The 17262-nt window shown below is 39.1% G+C and overlaps 4 protein-coding genes across 4 annotated transcripts; all 4 read left to right on the top strand.

Moving 5' to 3' along the window:
- Positions 1–1765: 1765 nt before the first annotated feature.
- Ocho (ocho) lies at positions 1766–2673 on the top strand. Its single transcript, XM_002047958.3, has one exon. It carries the CDS (start codon positions 1834–1836, stop codon positions 2314–2316), a length of 483 nt encoding a protein of 160 aa, XP_002047994.1. The 5' UTR covers positions 1766–1833; the 3' UTR covers positions 2317–2673.
- Positions 2674–4581: 1908 nt separating this feature from the next.
- On the top strand, positions 4582–7696 carry LOC26530486 (putative leucine-rich repeat-containing protein DDB_G0290503). Its single transcript, XM_032434812.2, has 3 exons — positions 4582–4680; positions 4755–7513; positions 7572–7696. The coding sequence occupies exons 1-2, from the start codon at positions 4678–4680 to the stop codon at positions 7110–7112; spliced, it is 2361 nt and encodes a 786-aa protein (XP_032290703.1). The 5' UTR covers positions 4582–4677; the 3' UTR covers positions 7113–7513; positions 7572–7696.
- On the top strand, positions 7625–9277 carry LOC6622723 (angio-associated migratory cell protein). The gene is made up of 3 exons (XM_002047957.4): positions 7625–8674; positions 8742–8949; positions 9012–9277. The coding sequence occupies exons 1-3, from the start codon at positions 7798–7800 to the stop codon at positions 9223–9225; spliced, it is 1299 nt and encodes a 432-aa protein (XP_002047993.1). The 5' UTR covers positions 7625–7797; the 3' UTR covers positions 9226–9277.
- A 4243-nt stretch (positions 9278–13520) lies between these two features.
- On the top strand, positions 13521–16955 carry mnd (L-type amino acid transporter minidiscs). Its single transcript, XM_002047956.4, has 4 exons — positions 13521–13843; positions 15204–15422; positions 15487–16082; positions 16141–16955. The coding sequence occupies exons 1-4, from the start codon at positions 13522–13524 to the stop codon at positions 16525–16527; spliced, it is 1524 nt and encodes a 507-aa protein (XP_002047992.1). The 5' UTR covers position 13521; the 3' UTR covers positions 16528–16955.
- Positions 16956–17262: the final 307 nt, after the last annotated feature.

The following is a 17262-nucleotide window of genomic DNA, read 5'->3' as shown; positions in this document are numbered from 1 at the left end:
TAGATTTTCATTTTTCTAATACCAATCGATAGTAGTGATCCTTACGAGTCCAAAATGGTTTATCATTCCAAAATCGGACATTATTTGGCCGAGATATAATAAAAATTCTTTAAATATGATTGACTTTACAAACGAAGCGTTTTTCGGTAAACAACTCCGATTATGTGATGTAACCCCTTGCTTTTTTGTTGATTTGGGTCAAAATTTAGATTTTTACCGTTTTTTGTTGTGTTTTACACACGCACAATATTAAGCCGTTTTGAAACGTCAAAATCTCGCGATGCTATGTCGTATATAAAAGATGGGCAGCACGTATCAGCATGCACGTATCAAATGCTTTCTGTTACATACAGTTGCACAAAACCAATATACCCATTTCACCACTTTGAGAATATTAAAACAACCCGAACATTCCATATCAGAATAACAAATAGAGCCAATGCTGCGACTACCTGTTCCTCAGCCCTTGGGTTCAAAACCTGTTCTCACTCACAAACATGTCGCTGTCAGTGCTTCTTTATTTTTGTTTTCTTTGATCGCTCTTGAGCTGTGCACGAAAATCTCATGTTTCATTGAAGCAGGTAGGGATCATAAATATGCCTATAAGCAAAGCCCTAATGTGCGTACTAAGATCGACTGGTCTAATATTACATTGAAACCCTTTTTTTCACTTAATCATGTTGCTTATTAATTACTTATTTTTGATGATCATAAAAACTAACATTATCCTGAGGCAAACTTATTTATGTTCTGCGCAAAAGAAAACAATCTCAGAACTCATAAACTACTGTATTAACAAGTCTATGGATAGTATTATCGAAACAGGAGGGCCCACGACACAAATTGCACACTTGACTCGCCACATTTGTAAAAAGAACTTAACACATACATAATATAAACTTGATTTATTGATCTATATAAGTCTACAGAAGATTCTGACCTGACTGAATTACGCAACAGCTAAGAAGCTGAAAACTGTGTGGCTTTAGTGTCTGAGCGTCGGACTAACAAGCAAGCAATCGCCGGCTCAAATTCAGTAACAGTTATTAATTTTTGTAAATGTTAATTTAGTTTGACTTATTTTTTTTTTTTTAAGAAACAAATTTTAAATTTAGAATGAAAGATTTGACCGACCGATATGCTGGTATTAACATATTTTTTTTCTATTTTAAATAGGAACTCAAACTATTCTGAGCGCAATATCAAAGTCGTGAGAGGTCTTCTGATTCTAGCTTAGATTCGGCTAACCCTTGTTTTATGGTTTAGTTCGTGATAAATAAGAAATAGGAGCTCGGGGCTCAAAACTGGTTTGCAGCCTTAATCAAAAACCGTAACAATTATAATTATTGCATACCAATAATTATTGGAAACGCACTTAAAGGAATCTAAATTCTCGTTACCAAAAATGAGAAAACATGACATTGCTGAAAATAGTAAAGCAAAAAGTATCTAATTATTGATTTGAACAGAAAAGTTGAAAGGTTTGGTTCCCACGTCGAAGGTGCTGCCAGGATAATTGCCACGAAAGGCAAGGGCATGGGTTTCCCACGCTTCAGGCAGCATTTGATTCGGAGCTAGCTGTCTGACAGGACACCAACCTGCTAGTGTTGTGCATCTCACAAGACTCCTTAAACGTGAGAAATTTGGAATCCACCACCTGCCAGGTTTCGGCATCTGTGATTGGCTGAGATGCTGCAGCAACTCTCACAGACAGTTTCTCAGTCAGCGTTGAGGGAGTGTATAAATAGGGTAGGCACGTTAGAGAGAGCATCAGATACAGTTTGACCTCCGCACCGTCAGCACTCAATATTTACTCAAAATTCAACAAGCAAAATGTCGAAGATATCAGCTAAAAATAACAAACAGTTCATCAGCAATAACAAGAAGAAGTTCACGATGTACTCCTACAAGTCGAAAGTGTCACCAACTCGTCGCCTTACAAATATTCTTAAGCCGCTGCTTGGACACTTTTTCAAGCTGAAGGCAAAGCAGCCAAAGCGAAGCTCCTACATTGCTTCAGATGAGAAGGAATCTGAGTTCGACTGGCTAAACAACGATATGGATAATATGTCAAACGAGCACCTCGAAAATCGGCTCATCGAGGAGATCAGGCAGTGCGCCAAAGAGGAGGCGATCATTGTCTACAACGAAGACGGATCCGGCGAACTACAAACGTTTGATCAAGGAGAGTACTATGTGCCCGTACACTTTGCCCGCACCAATGGCGGCACATTCTTCTGGACCTCCCTGCAGCCCAAGTCGGCGAAGCCCTATGACATCGAGTGGAACTTCCATGATCGCTGGGCACAAGCATGAAGGACACGCATCAGCAAATATGGGTTCTAAATTCTTCAAGTCTGGGTATGGCTTCAGTAGATTGGGTAGCTAGGCCTGTGGTCTTCGAATCAAAGTTCGAATGAGGTTCGCACTTCGACTTTGAGCTCATCAGTGGGGCAGACGGTACACTGCGCAAGTATATCCCTGAAACTAATGTATTGGCTTTGCATTATAAATGATTGTTTAAAATGTTTAAGGCGCTAGCAATACATTAATATTAGCACAGTTCAACGATTCGTTCTTTTACCTTTGGTAAAAGTATAGAATTACAACAGGGCGGGGCAACGATATGTTTGTAAAGAAAAGTCAAATGAAATAAAACAAATTTTAAGCATATGCCAGAGATCTTTTACTTTTTGGATTCTTCTTTATATTTCACTTTCTAGCTTGGTAAACTTGCCAAAAACAAATATAGATTTTTATCGACATGAAAGTTTGCCGCATCCATGATTGCGATTCACCAGAATCAGAATCACCAAAGGTGAAAATAAGGTCAGAGACTTTGTGGATGTGATTTTAGGTTTCAGTTCGTTATGAAAGTATCCTTATAAAAATGAATTTGAAATCTGCACATTTGTCGCTTGGTTTAACCAGGCAAGACTGGGTAAATTATATTTTCAAAGAATTTTGAAATAACAAAATTCGATACAACTAAATAGCATAAGAGGCTAAAGAAGTTCTTCAATACATTGAAAATCTCAAGCATATAAGAAGAGTTACTTTTCAATGTACAAATAATTTGTACTCTACATTTATTTTTATTTACACTTAATGGAAGACTTGGAAGATGTTGTTACTTGACTTGGTAATTCTATTTACCCCGGTCAAAGTAATACGCTATATCTTAAAACAAAAACAACAATAAATCTGCTAAAACTAAAATAACAATAGGTGGTCGTTACATCGTATAAGAGTTGTCGATGTAAGGCCTTTGCACATGTGTCCTTACAGCTAAATTGCACTGATCCCATTCACGGTCCTTTTGTAAGCTGCTGTCATCTGCCGAATATTCTGCATGCTGACAGCTAACTATGTTAAAGCTGATCACCAACCAAATTCTGATGGACTGCGCTCAAAGCGCCTTAAAGCTCCATCCCTACTGCTAGGCCTCGGGGATGTCCTTCACCGTTCAGAGCGCATCCAATAGCCATGGCATCATTTCCAATGCTTCCCCTTAAATGTGCTTTTGGGAGCGTGCCCGCAGCCATGCTGCCGTTGAAGGTTGTCGCTCAGAACTGACTGCCTCGCCACAAATGCTCACAATTTATATGCAGACCGCGACGGCAGTGACCGACCTGCCCCTTCTATGCACCATAAAAGCAGATAGGAAGTATACAAAACAAACTAATACATAATGTATGTACATAAATATATTAAACGGGTATTCTTATCTGAAACTACTGCACACATACATATGTACAGCCACAGATGCATACATACATATACAGAAGAATGAACCCATATGAGCAGCAGCCCGGCACAAGTCGAGCCAAATCGTGGCTACCTACTAACATGCATGTGTATAGGTATGTACATATGATATACATAGAAGCTATGTATGTATGTTTATGCGTGCTGCTCTTATCATAAGACCCTTGACCCACGATTGTGTTTATCGCCTTTTCCTTTCTATTGCTGGCTGCAGTCACTCTACTCTTGCTTGGGCTATTCAATTTTTATCAGTTCGTGTGTAACGCATAGAAGAGAGAGACCTTCCTGATACACCATGTCCGCCCGCTTTATACTCCTATCTAGATATAGCTATTCATATATATAAAGCACATAGCTAAAAAAAGTGAAGTTCACAATACAATTTTTGTTTGGAAACATTTCCATGCACTTTATCTGCAAGGGTGTTTAGTCTTCGGCGTGCCGAAAATATAACATTTATCTTTGAACAGAATTTATTGGTTTTGCTTCGTCGTTCGCCTCTTCGTCTACTCGCATGAATGCATTTGATGCACTTGATATTGAATTTACAGAGTCAGAACTTGGAATATATATTCCAGCACAGTGTTAAGATGCTTTGGCAATAAACACAGTTCCGTATCTAGACACCAATGTTGTCCAGGTAACCTACTCAAGATCTCCCTCGAATTATCAAGAGAAGGAGGACTGCCCTTATTCTTCCTAAATATAATTATTTATTGGCTAGTTTGTTCGGTTTTCTCACTGTACATCAATATGATGCATTTGGTGATAATTATAGAGGTTAATAATTAATTATTTCTGGTGTAATCAATTTTAAAAAAGCGAACAATGAACAATCGGGCCAACTGCGAAAAGTGCGCAGTGCGAAGTAAGCAATTGCAGTTGTATATCAAAAATTAGAGGCCACAAATGGTAACTAAAGCTGAATCATATGAAATGAGTGCCATAATAACAATTTAGCTTTATTGTGTGAAATTTAATTATAGATGAAAACATTTCAGTTTGTTGTAGTTGTTATCTTAACATTGACAAATCAACTCATCAAAACATCCGATGATTATATAGAAGGCGACTTCAAAATGGGGCGAACGATGACCCGAATGCAGAAACATGAATATTGTATTAAAATAATAATGGTTTGTTTTGCTGTTATTGATGCTCCGCCTGATTATGAAGATGAGTTAAACGCGTCTCCGACAAGAGTCAGTAACGCAATGTACGAGGAATTTAAGAAAAGCAGATGCATTCCAAAAAATCTCAACTATGCAGAGAATAAAACGTTCTGGAAAAACGTGCGTCGTTGGCAAAGCGAAGTTGATGAACAGCTCCTATCTACGAACATTTTTACAATTAAAGAGGAATTCGATAATGGCAGGGCAATTAAAATAAACCTATGGAATATTTTCAAAATTCGCAAAGTGGTCATCTGCAATAGAACAAAAATCCTCGATGAGCAAACAACCACGAGAGCTCCATCCACAATCGAGACAAGCACGGCACTTACGACCACGGAAAAACCAGTTGACCCGAAAAAGAGCTGTGATGAGCGCCAGGAAATCGGCATTTGGATAAACGAACAGATGCAAATGGAAGACCGGCTGGGTAATTTGATCAAAATGCTACCAAATATTTTATCAAAACTGGATTTGCACATCAACCGCAACTGTTGTCCCTATGCCATACTTCGAGACCGACTTGAGGTTATCAATGATAACGTGGACGCCATAATGCAGCTGAAGGCCTTGGGTGTATATGCACGGGCAAAATCAACTGGTTACGCCCTGTTGGACGTTCGTAATTTGATGATAAGACTGGAATACCTGAATCAAAAAACCATCAAAGGCAACAACTCTGGCGGCAACTGCTGCATCAATTGGGAGCAAGAAGTGAAAGGCTTTCAGTCTAGATTTCAATTAAAAAAAGATTCCATTCAAAGCTACGCACCAATCAGTTCCATTTACAATCCACTGACTGAGTCTCAAATTAGCTTGGCCCAAACAATTAACCGCCAAGAAGACCGCCTGCTCATAACGGAAGCACTGTTTGAAAAAGATCCGTCTAGCAGGACTTTAAAGGCGCATTGCTGCATGAGTAACAATAATAATAATAAAAATACTTATAATATCAGTTTGCCGCTAATGGATGATATGCAATTATATGATTTCACGAATCATTCAAGTAAGCAACTACAACAAACTGCTGAAAACTTATCTAATACTATTCAAAACACGCAAATGCTTAGCAACGACGAGCAAACAGAAGCTGATAGCTTGATTTCATTGTGTACTGAAATGCGGATGGAAAAGCAGAGAGCTGATAATCAAAGTTCACTAATTAACTCGAAGTTGAGCCAATTGGATCAGAATGTCCAGCAAAATGCAAAGAACTTGAATGCCAAGGCGCCAGAAATTCAGAATTCTTATGGAATTGTCGACAGCGGGAATAAAACTCTGGACATCATAAGGAACAAGCTAAATAAAGCGTTAAGCAAGCAAATGATGGAAAATAAACGACGTGCTGAAGAAATTGAAAATTTCAAAAATTCGATGAAAGCATTTGATTTAAGCAAAGAACATTTGTTTAGTGATTGCTTAGTTATAGTAGGTAAACTGAAGGTCGTGCAAAAACTTAGCTTAGACATCGATTCAAATAAATATACCTTCAAATTCGATACCCAAAGGGCAGACGCCACTCTAAAAGAACTTTATGATAGACTTGGCGATTTCGCTAAGAGACTTTCAATACATGTGGCAAATATTGGCTCAGAGTCTAAGAGACCAAAGGAAAATGAGCAACATAAGCTTCTAAGTTTAATAGGTAAGCAAGTTCAAGATTTAACGCCCATTGCAAGAAATCACAGCAAAACAGAAGACGACCAATCCCAAAATATAATCACAGCTAAAGGTAAACTGAGAGCAAAGTTTGACGATCAGCCGGAGCAGCTCGAACTAGCCGATTCTTTGGATGCGAAAATAAAAAAATATATCGAGAGAGGTATTAACGAGCTCGAGCTTAAGTTAAATGCATCCAATTCCAGTCCGACTGGGAACTCAGCTCATAGTTCCGACATATTTAAGAAATTAGACGACCTGGAAGCAGGCTTCAACGACTTGCGGGAGCAAAGAAACGGCAAGGAACAAGACATGTTAAACAAAATCGCCGATTTGAAAAGTCGTCTGAAAGAGGTCAATGACAAAATATTTAATGCTGAAGCGGCGCATAAGAAATGCCTTGTGGAATGTGATTTTGGAGAATTACCCTCCATTGAAGAATTACAGGCTAGATTGCAAACATTGAAAATATACTTAAGAAAGCGTAAACAAGCAAACAAAAGAAGTCCTTAATAACGATTATTGCATATTCGATCTAATAAAGCAAATAATTATACAGTTAGCTATTAGCCGTGCTTTAGACGGTCCAAGTGTTTTTCATTTAGTGTTGGTCAATTTAAAAGGGCCTTGGCATATTAGTCGCCTGTTAGCTAGGTGGAATAAAGCTATCGACTTAGCTTTTCTTTCATGCCTAAAATATTTTTGACAGATAGAAATCAGCAATAAACAATATAAGTTTCTTAAAAACAATTTGTCAATGTGTATGACCAGAAAAGAAGAAGCGAAAAATTATTAAGAAGAAAACCTCAATTACATACACGCATACTAATACATTTTGTGGACGGAGCGAGTGAGATGTTCAACCATCTGTATCTGCATAAATTTAATAAAAGCCCTTTATCTTTTATGTTCGTGTAAGTTGCATAGTTGTTTTTTGCATAGCACATTCTTATCCAGTTTTAGTTTATTTAGTTGTTCAACTTCATGACACTCATAATATTAAAATTGTTCATAAAAAACGTTTCGAAACAACCGCCAAACTTATAACGCATTTTGCCGTTTTAAAATTTGAACAAGTTGGCAGCCCTGTCGACAAAATCAGCTGTGCGGTCCAACACGTGCATGTGTGTGCATGGCTGTACAGCTCTTGTGTGGAAAAGTTCACAAGCTTAGAACGTAAAAACTAAAACAACACACAATGCGTCAGAATACACCTCCGCACCGGCCCGACTTCGATTACGCAGATGACGAAATCCTAGAGGAAATCGAACTGGATGGCGATCCGCCGCTTGACGATGAAATCGACGAGCTGGAAATGGAGGAGGTGACGTTGGCGCAGCTGGAAGCACGCTTGGGCATGAACAACGATTCCGACGATGCCATGGACAATGAAGAAGAGGAAGAGGAGGAGGTGCGTGATCGTGAACGCATTGCTGCCATCAAAGATGAAGCCGTGTTCACGTTCCGCAAGCACACAGCACCCGTCTTTGGCTGCAATCTGCATCCGAAGTTCAATTGGGCTGTGACTGGCAGCGAAGATGACCGCGCCTATGTGTGGGACACCAACAACGGCGAGGTGCTGTTTGAGATAACTGAGCATAAGGACACGGTTACTGAAACGCATTTTAGTCACGATGGCAGTTACCTGGCCACAGGCGACATATCCGGCGAGCTTTTGGTGTTCAAAGTGAACGAACAGAACGACGACCGACCCATTCTAAACAAAGTGTGGGAGTACTCCATGTTCGACATGGCCTGGATGTTCTGGCATCGTGCTGCTAATGTACTGCTGGCCGGTGGCGATAGTGGTGAGGTCTATGTATGGCGTATTCCTAGCGGCGAGTGCAAAATACTACCTGGACACTCCTCGCGCTGCGAAGCTGGTGAGCTAAGCGGCGACGGCAAAAAACTGCTCACAGCCTACTCGAACGGCATAGTAAAGCTGTGGGATCTAAAGACCTGTCAGGTACTCATGGAGGTGAACGAGCAACACCCTCTTGCTTTTGGGGAAATTAGTCATGCTGTCGTCGCCTGTGAACCGGACTCGCCGTTTTATTTATGCGCCGAAGGTGGTGGTGAGTAAATGTGAACTTATTAATTTGTATATACTCTGAACATAATCAAAATATATTCAATTCTTAGGCAAACTACTCTTCTGCACTAACAATGGACCGGTGAATGTTGTCCAGTCCGAACACGGGATTGAATGCATTGCCTTCGCTCCTTCTTCGGCAGATCTAAAGCTAGTGGCCTGCGGCTCGCTGGACGGGCAGATCTCTATTTGGGACTATTCCAAGTATGCGCTACGCACGATTTGTGAAAGCCCGGTGCCGAATGACGGAATACTTCGGTAAGTATACTACAGCAACATACTCCATATGTATATGCTATAATGGATCCAATTTACTGCAGGCTTAAATGGCTGAACGATCACACTTTGCTGACGGCTACCGCGCAGGGAAATCTGAATGCTTTTGATGCACGTACAGGCGATCTTAAGTTTACACTCACTGGACATCTCTACCATATATATGAATTTGCATATAAATGTCAGGAAAATTTATTGTTGACCGTTTCGGAGGATACCACAGCGAAAATATTTAAAATTCCACCTCTGGGCGAATAGATATTGTTAAGGGTACAAATACGATGCTTATTAAATTTACAATAACTTTAAAGATGTATTTTATGTAAATGTGGCTGCAAGTAGCAAAAACAGAATCCCAAATAATATTGCTATATGTTGCATTGTTCAAGTTTTAACCGCAGCGATTGTGTAGAGACATGATGAGGCCAAAATTATAACTGAACGCATGTATATACGTAAGTATATCTAGCTGCACACACGATTTAAATAGATGCCAACGAATTGCAAGCTGCACCCTTTTGGATGAATTTTTCTCTCTGGTTTCGGACATGCGTGCACAAACTCTGAGAGGAGCTACAAAACTGACGATATGGCTTGCTCAGCTAGTTACACTAGAGAGCAGCTTTAGACTTTGCATATGAGTACGTGCATTGCATACAACTGTAATTATGTACAGGTGGTAATATGTTGTATAGTGTCGTATGTATATATAAATATACAGTTCCTGACACACACACACACACACACATATACTATCATAACAACAACCACACACACAAATCAACCCACACAATTTTATACAATTGCCTGAAATTTTGTTGATTCATTTTTGGATGTTTTATTTTATTAAAGCTTTTTATATTTTCTATTCTCTCAGTGCAGTGTCCGTGTCATTGTGCATTAGGCAAGAATCACTTTCAGTTCCATTCGGGTTTTCTAACCGTGCGTTACGTTTGTCCAACGGACTGAACAAATTTGCATACCTTTGCGTTCACATGGGATAAATACGCGCTCGCCGACTGTTCGGTTTCGCAGAAGTGTAACAACTGCTCAAGCACCATTTAACAAGGATGTGGGCACAGTGGAATAAAACTTAAATGCATAATAATCTACGTAAGGATATATACTAGTGAATATATTCATCAGTAATTCCGATCTGCGTGCTAAAATCAACATATTTGACTAATGAAACGAAGAAGTGGCGCAGTGAACTAAGCGTTGATAGCAATAAAGTTCAGGGATCTAACCGCGTTAAGACGAAATGTAACTTTTGACAGCCGTGTTAAGAATCGGAAAGTAAAAAACATTGTATTAATGGAAATTGCATATGGAAGTAATCCATCATATTTTGGGTATGACTAGGGCGCAAAACTAAAAACCAGAAACACAAAAACCAAACAATAAAAGTCGGAACCACAGTTAATCAACGACAAAAACAACCCACAGTTTGTGTGCACACAAGCAAGTAAATATTTGCATGCAGATGTACACATGTATGTATGTATGTATGTATGTCAATATGCACGTATGTACGTCAAGCCACAGCCGCCGCTGTGTGGCATGCGTGTGTCTCATTGGCGACTCTTACAATTAGATTACCAGACCAACAACAACCGCCATCTATAACATTATAGTTGACAATCAAAATCTCAGGCCACTAAAAAACGCAGGCGCTACGATTCGTTTTTCGATGGCATCTCTTCTGTACAGTTGATCTGTATGTTCATTCATTGGTACATGCATACATACGTACAGAGCACATGTATGTCGGCACTAAAAGTTCGTTGGGATTACGATCACCGCAAAATTGAATTATCACAGTTTGAAATGTGACATACACGCGCCTAGCGATCTCCGCCACAAAAGCGATTTAGCTATGGGTTCCTCCATACGTACATACATTCCGTATATTATACAAAATTGATGTGTTTTCGTTGATAACAATACGCTCAAGTGTTTCACAAAAGCCCCACTAACTTTAATAACTACATTAAATGCTCACAAACAAATACTATATATGTACATATATACATAGATATGAATTTCGACTATAAAAAGAAATAACAAGACCATGTGCTCGCAACTAAAACATATTTGTCCTGATTGAACCGTAAATTAACCTGGGTATTAACCGATTTAACTGCTTCTTTATTAATGTTTTATTTATACAAATGTTTTATCGATTCGGATTTCGGATTGGTTAGACTGTCTCTCGATCAAATATACAACTTAGGGGTTAAAGGTGCTTCCTTCTACACATTTACACAAATCCATTTTTCTCCTCTAACTTGGGTATACAAAATTGCATGCTGAACAAATTAGCGCTATATGCAATTTATAATCAGCTAGTTACTGTTTATATTAAGACTACAAATATTGTTACCTGTTCTTGCCAATTCGACCGGATAGCAATAGGTAAATAAAAATCAATATGCAATAAAGTAGAGTTAACACTTCATTAACTCTTTAGAGAGTTGATTTAATGTGATAAACAGAAAGCTTTAGAGTACTCGACTAGAAGATACCCAGCATTCATGCTGCCCACTAACATTGCATATTCCTTAAATGTTTATAAAAGAACGCGACAGTGCGCCAAAAAATCATACAGCCTCTCAATCTACATAGACAAACGGATAATTCCATAGCCGGAACATATTATTATAAAGTTTTTTTGATAAGGCTAATAATATTGATAACAAATTAATTAGCGAACAACTTGAAACAAATTCTATTTATTTGAAGATTAGAACTGCGTGCATCTATTTCGCAGCTCCCATTAAGACTGGGAAATGTGCCATAACATTTTATATATGTATATCGTATGCCATATGTATATTATATTGTCAATGCAAACGCCAACTTCTATTTGATGGAGATCAATTTCTAAATGGCATGAAACTTGAGCATATTCCCTGGCGAATGGTTGTTGAAAAGAATAAGCTGAATTGTCTATCAAATTCCGTGTCATTCATACATAACTCCACATCGCATACATACGTATGTATGTATACATATGTAAGCATATTTATTTATATATATATTTATATTGATGCATCATATCGACTAATACAAACTAGTATTTTTTATCTGTGTCTGACAAGTTAACAATTCAGGCCAAGTAAAGCACTCGACAGGTCAGTGTGTAACAAAAGACACATACATACATACATACAAACATAAAAACATACATACATACATACATACAACCATATATAGATAAGCACTTACATCGATGTGATTGTCACGCAGTTTTATGTTGAGCGAAGAGCTTGTGGGGGGCACCAATAGTTTTGTTATAATGAGAACTGCGACTCAATTTTGGCAGAGAAGTAAAAACAAAGTCTCTTACATTGAAGCCAAACAGTAAAGGGAGAAACGTGCACATATTTAGCTTTTGGCGGTTAATGTTGTTAAACATATGTATGTATGTTTTTGTGTATTCAATTATGTATAGAAATACTTATGTTCCTTTACATATGTATAGATATACATTTATAAATGAAAGACATACATATATGGATGCAGATTGGAAATGCGTCAAGCAGCTGCACATACATAATAAGAAGTTGGAGGGAGAGTTGCTGAAAATAAACGCTGCAGAAATGTGGACGATTCTTGCATCATGCTTGCGTGCGGCAGTTTTTGGCTAGGAAAAAATGAGAGAGACGCATGCGAAAAAGTGTCTAGGTCTAACAAACTTTTTTCATTACAGGTTCTCAGGTAACGGCTAATCTAGGGCGCCAGGTAAATCAACGCAAGTCTGTTCAAGATTGTATGGCAAGCCCATAGAAGCACAAATAAAGAGCAAATGCGTAGTGCACTAAGAGAGCGCTAGCAAGAAAGAGAGAGAGGGAAACTCTAAGCACAGCTGTCGTCGATTTCGCGTCTGGCATAAAGCGGAGGGTACATTAATATTTCAAACTTAGTTTGGACTCGGAGCGTGTAAGGTGTAGTCGATCGGGCAGCCCGGTGCGCGAGTAGAGTGTTCTTTAAGTGGCAAACAGGAAAAGCAAACAAAACGGGAACACTTTTGAAAAGAAACACAGTAGTTGTCACTGAACAGATGCTACTCCAAGCACAGCGAACTCTTCACCTCACAGCATTTTAGGCGCGACTGACGGAACACGTGTGCCCTATGAATAATTAGTGTGCAGCAAATGAGTAAGCCATAAGTGTAAACGCGTACACACATGCATACATATGTAAAGTACATGCGAACATGCACACACTCAAACGAACGTACAATAAGCACATGCAAATAATAAAATAAAAGCATGTGGCCGCAAAGTAAAACACAAAATTGAACTTCTTATACGAGATCCACGCTGGCAGTGAGCGCGCCGCGCGCAGACTGATAAATATAGGAGAAAAAAAAATACGAATAAAAGGAAACATGATACATGAACCGTCAGAAAAATAAACATATTTAACAATTAAAGAACTCAACCAAAGGACCAATTTATAACCAATTTAAAAATATCAACACAAACGAGCAACTCTCCAAATATCTCATATTGTCAATTGACTCTTGATTACGAAGCGCAAAGAGTAAAAATGACACGAATTCAAGCCAGCGATACGCTGATACCGCGCCAGGTATTCGAGGTGCCAGCGCAGTCGGCGGCCGATAAAAAAGCACGTGCGAGCAGCGACTCCTCCACAGACACATCCAGTCAGGAGTCGGGCGTGAAACTGAAGAAACAAATTGGACTGCTAGACGGTGTCGCTATCATTGTTGGCGTCATTGTCGGCGCCGGCATTTTCGTCAGTCCCAAAGGTGTGCTCATGTTCTCCGGCTCGATTGGACAGTCGTTAATTGTCTGGGTGCTATGCGGAGTTCTCAGCATGGTTGGCGCTCTGTGCTACGCTGAATTAGGTGAGTATCTAGCTAACAAATCAATTTTGTTTCATAATATAAACTGAACTTTAAGCCCTAATCCCACAAAGCACAAATTAAAATGCTCCCACCTCAATTTCAATTCTTATATCTGCTAAAAATAAAACTATGCTTTAAACTAAACTAAAACCTTGGTTGATGATGTCGACAATCAGTTCGAACCGTAAACTGAAACAACAAATATTTGTTGCGCACTTTTCGCCCTGAATGTAAGCATGCTGATGCTAGCGATTCTCTTACATTTGCGCTGACTAGGTGTACTACATTTAATAACTGTGTAACACCTGTAATCAGCATAATGTAGTACGCGACCTCGTTTATTTTTGCATAACTTGCCAAATCAGCTAAAACAGACTACGATTAAGGCCGTTCCAAGACCCTAAATATAGTTCAATACGAGCAAAACTATATTTTAATTGGACTATAAACCACATTTCCGATTAACAATTTATATTGGATATATATTACAATAGTTCTTAACACAGATCGAGGAAATGGCTGGGATTAATTTTTGAGAAAAGTAATTCGCTCGTAATTGAAATCACTAAAAAAGTCACCCTAGTATTTGCCTTGGAAATAATTCCTTTAACAAGAGCACAAGCGTCTTTCTTGTTTTCTCAATCATTTCGCTGCACAGCTTTATTTCGCACATTTTGAATAATAAACCAGTTTGATTTTGAAAACTTGATGTACCAGACGGTTATTTGAATATTTGATAGCCAGCAGAAATGCGTGCAAATTGTGTAATAAACTTCTACGTTCGTATACAACCGGTATAGAGGGTTTCAAATGCATATATGTCTAGTTTAAAGCACTTTCGCTTTCTTTATATATTGCTCGATAACCGGCAATTCAATTAACTTAATCACATCGAAGATAACTGTCTTTTTATTTAACCAACACGCTCAGACGATGGACTAAGTCGACTATTATCTATAAGTGTCAGTTCCAATAGACAGTGCAATGACCGTAAATGGTATATAAAAGATATAGGGGAAAATACTTAACTAAACAAACATCTTAGAGCCTTCAATTTTGCTTGATCAATAGCCGAGGGCAGAAATAGAAACTTCCCTGTAGACTCAATTTAAATGTAACATTTCATTATTTTGTTCTGTGAAGTCCCATAAGGTTCATGATCAGGAAATGAAATTGATATTTCCGTTGTGAAATATCGGCTGATAAACGAGTTTTAACCTTTTATACTTTTCAATACATTGACCAAAAACAGAAAACTTTACCACTCAGCTAACATATCTAAGAAGCCCTTTTAAATCTTCTTACTACTTATTCTTTTTCCTCGAACATTTCGTAATATTTGCCATGAAATTCTTTTCAGGAACCATGATACCCAAATCTGGTGGAGATTACGCCTATATTGGTACCGCATTTGGACCGTTGCCCGCCTTTCTTTATCTTTGGGTCGCACTGCTCATCCTGGTGCCTACGGGTAACGCCATCACGGCACTCACATTTGCACAGTATCTGCTGAAGCCGTTTTGGCCCTCGTGCGAGGCACCCATTGGTGCAGTGCAGCTCCTGGCCGCTGCCATGATATGTAAGTGTGCGAGAAATAGCGGAAAGAGAAAATTTTCATTTAATTCCTGTTAACTTTATCGCAGGTGTCCTGACCGTCATCAACTGCTACAACGTCAAATGGGTTACTCGTGTGACGGACATATTCACGGGCACCAAGGTGGTCGCCTTGATGGTTATTGTGGGTGCCGGCGTGTGGTACTTGGCGGACGGCAACACGGAGCATTGGGAGCAGCCGTTTAGTGGCGGGCTCAAGGAGCCGGGATTTATAGCATTGGCTTTCTACAGCGGCCTTTTCTCATACTCCGGCTGGAATTATTTGAATTTCGTGACCGAGGAGCTGAAAGATCCGTACCGTAATTTGCCGCGAGCCATTTGCATATCCATGCCGGTGGTCACGGTCATTTATATGGTTACAAATGTTGCATACTTTTCGGTGCTCTCCACTGATGAGATTCTTTCATCGGATGCGGTGGCCGTTACCTTCGGCGACAAGATGCTCGGCTTCTTGTCGTGGATCATGCCCTTTGCGGTGGCATGTTCGACATTTGGCTCACTGAACGGCGCCATCTTCGCATCCTCTCGCCTGTTCTTCGTCGGAGCACGCAACGGTCACCTGCCAGCAGCAATTTCGCTGATAAACATCAATTGCCTGACGCCGGTGCCATCATTAATATTTCTGGTAAATGGCTTTGATCTATTTGTCTAGTACTAAACACTAAACACCTTCTGTTTTACAGTGTATTATTACCCTGATGCTGCTGTTCATTAAGGACACATACGTGCTCATCAACTATGTCAGCTACGTGGAAGCGCTCTTCACTCTCGTCTCTGTGTCAGGTCTGCTATGGCTACGCTACAAGCAGCCCAAGACGGAGCGACCCATACGCGTCAATCTCTCACTTCCGATCATCTATCTGATTGTTTGTCTGTTTTTGGTGATCGCATCGTGCTCACAGTCACCCACCGAGGTGGGTGTTGGCACTGTTATCATACTGTCCGGCATTCCGATCTACTATCTGACAATACACAATCCGGTTCAATGGCTGGCTGACACCTCACAGGCTATAAACATGTGGTGCTCCAAATTCTTTATCTGTATGCCAAATCAGGATAAGTTCGACTAGGTTTGAATAACTCATGGCAAGCAGTGCCTTCTTGTAGGAATCAATTATCAGTAGTTCGCATGATAAGCATTTGGGTAAGATTATTTCTGCCCTTACTTTTATAGCGCACAGCGGGCTTTTCCAAACACCAATTTTGTTAGTGTATATATTTACAAAATTCTGAAAGTCTTTGAATAAAGCAGGCTGCTGAATCAATAGCATTAGTATATCTATATTATATGTAATATTATGTATATTTATATATCAGTTCCTCAGCATCTAAGCACAATATCCAATAGACAAACACAAATCCAATACAAAAATGCATTACAATTTTCAGATATTATTTTACATAAAATAAGTACAAATAAGTATATTATTGATAAAATTTTGTACTTGCGTAAATCGAATTATTTTTTATAGAATTAAATAAAGTATGCTAAAAAAAACACACGAAGAAGATTTAATACTCGTTCAGTAGGGCTTCACAGATATATATAGTATTTGCTGAGTTTGGTCAATATATCTTGAATATTCAAGCTCAAAACCCTTTAATACCCTATACAAACTTGAATATCGGAGCTCAAACTCTTATAATACTCTACACAAACTTGAATAACTAAGCCTTATGAACCCAAGTTCAAGCCCTTAAAGTTTAAAGCTGTTATCTACATTAAAGCCCATTAGAAGACGGCCAACGAGAAGCAAACGCGCCACGAAAGCTCTCGAAAGCTTTTCCATCGTTTGACAACAGTT

Source organism: Drosophila virilis, chromosome 3 (assembly GCF_030788295.1).
Source record: "Drosophila virilis strain 15010-1051.87 chromosome 3, Dvir_AGI_RSII-ME, whole genome shotgun sequence".
Taxonomy (NCBI): Eukaryota; Metazoa; Arthropoda; class Insecta; order Diptera; family Drosophilidae; genus Drosophila; species Drosophila virilis.
This window is presented reverse-complemented; position numbering and strand designations above follow the sequence as displayed.

Coding starts and splice junctions, on each gene's coding strand:
- Ocho (XM_002047958.3), top strand. CDS start 1,834: ATGTCGAAGATATCAGCTAAAAATAACAAACAGTTCATCAGCAATAAC.
- LOC6622723 (XM_002047957.4), top strand. CDS start 7,798: ATGCGTCAGAATACACCTCCGCACCGGCCCGACTTCGATTACGCAGAT. Junction 8,675..8,741: donor TTTATGCGCCGAAGGTGGTG/GTGAGTAAATGT, acceptor TTCAATTCTTAG/GCAAACTACTCTTCTGCACT. Junction 8,950..9,011: donor CCGAATGACGGAATACTTCG/GTAAGTATACTA, acceptor AATTTACTGCAG/GCTTAAATGGCTGAACGATC.
- mnd (XM_002047956.4), top strand. CDS start 13,522: ATGACACGAATTCAAGCCAGCGATACGCTGATACCGCGCCAGGTATTC. Junction 15,423..15,486: donor CCTGGCCGCTGCCATGATAT/GTAAGTGTGCGA, acceptor ACTTTATCGCAG/GTGTCCTGACCGTCATCAAC. Junction 16,083..16,140: donor TGCCATCATTAATATTTCTG/GTAAATGGCTTT, acceptor TCTGTTTTACAG/TGTATTATTACCCTGATGCT.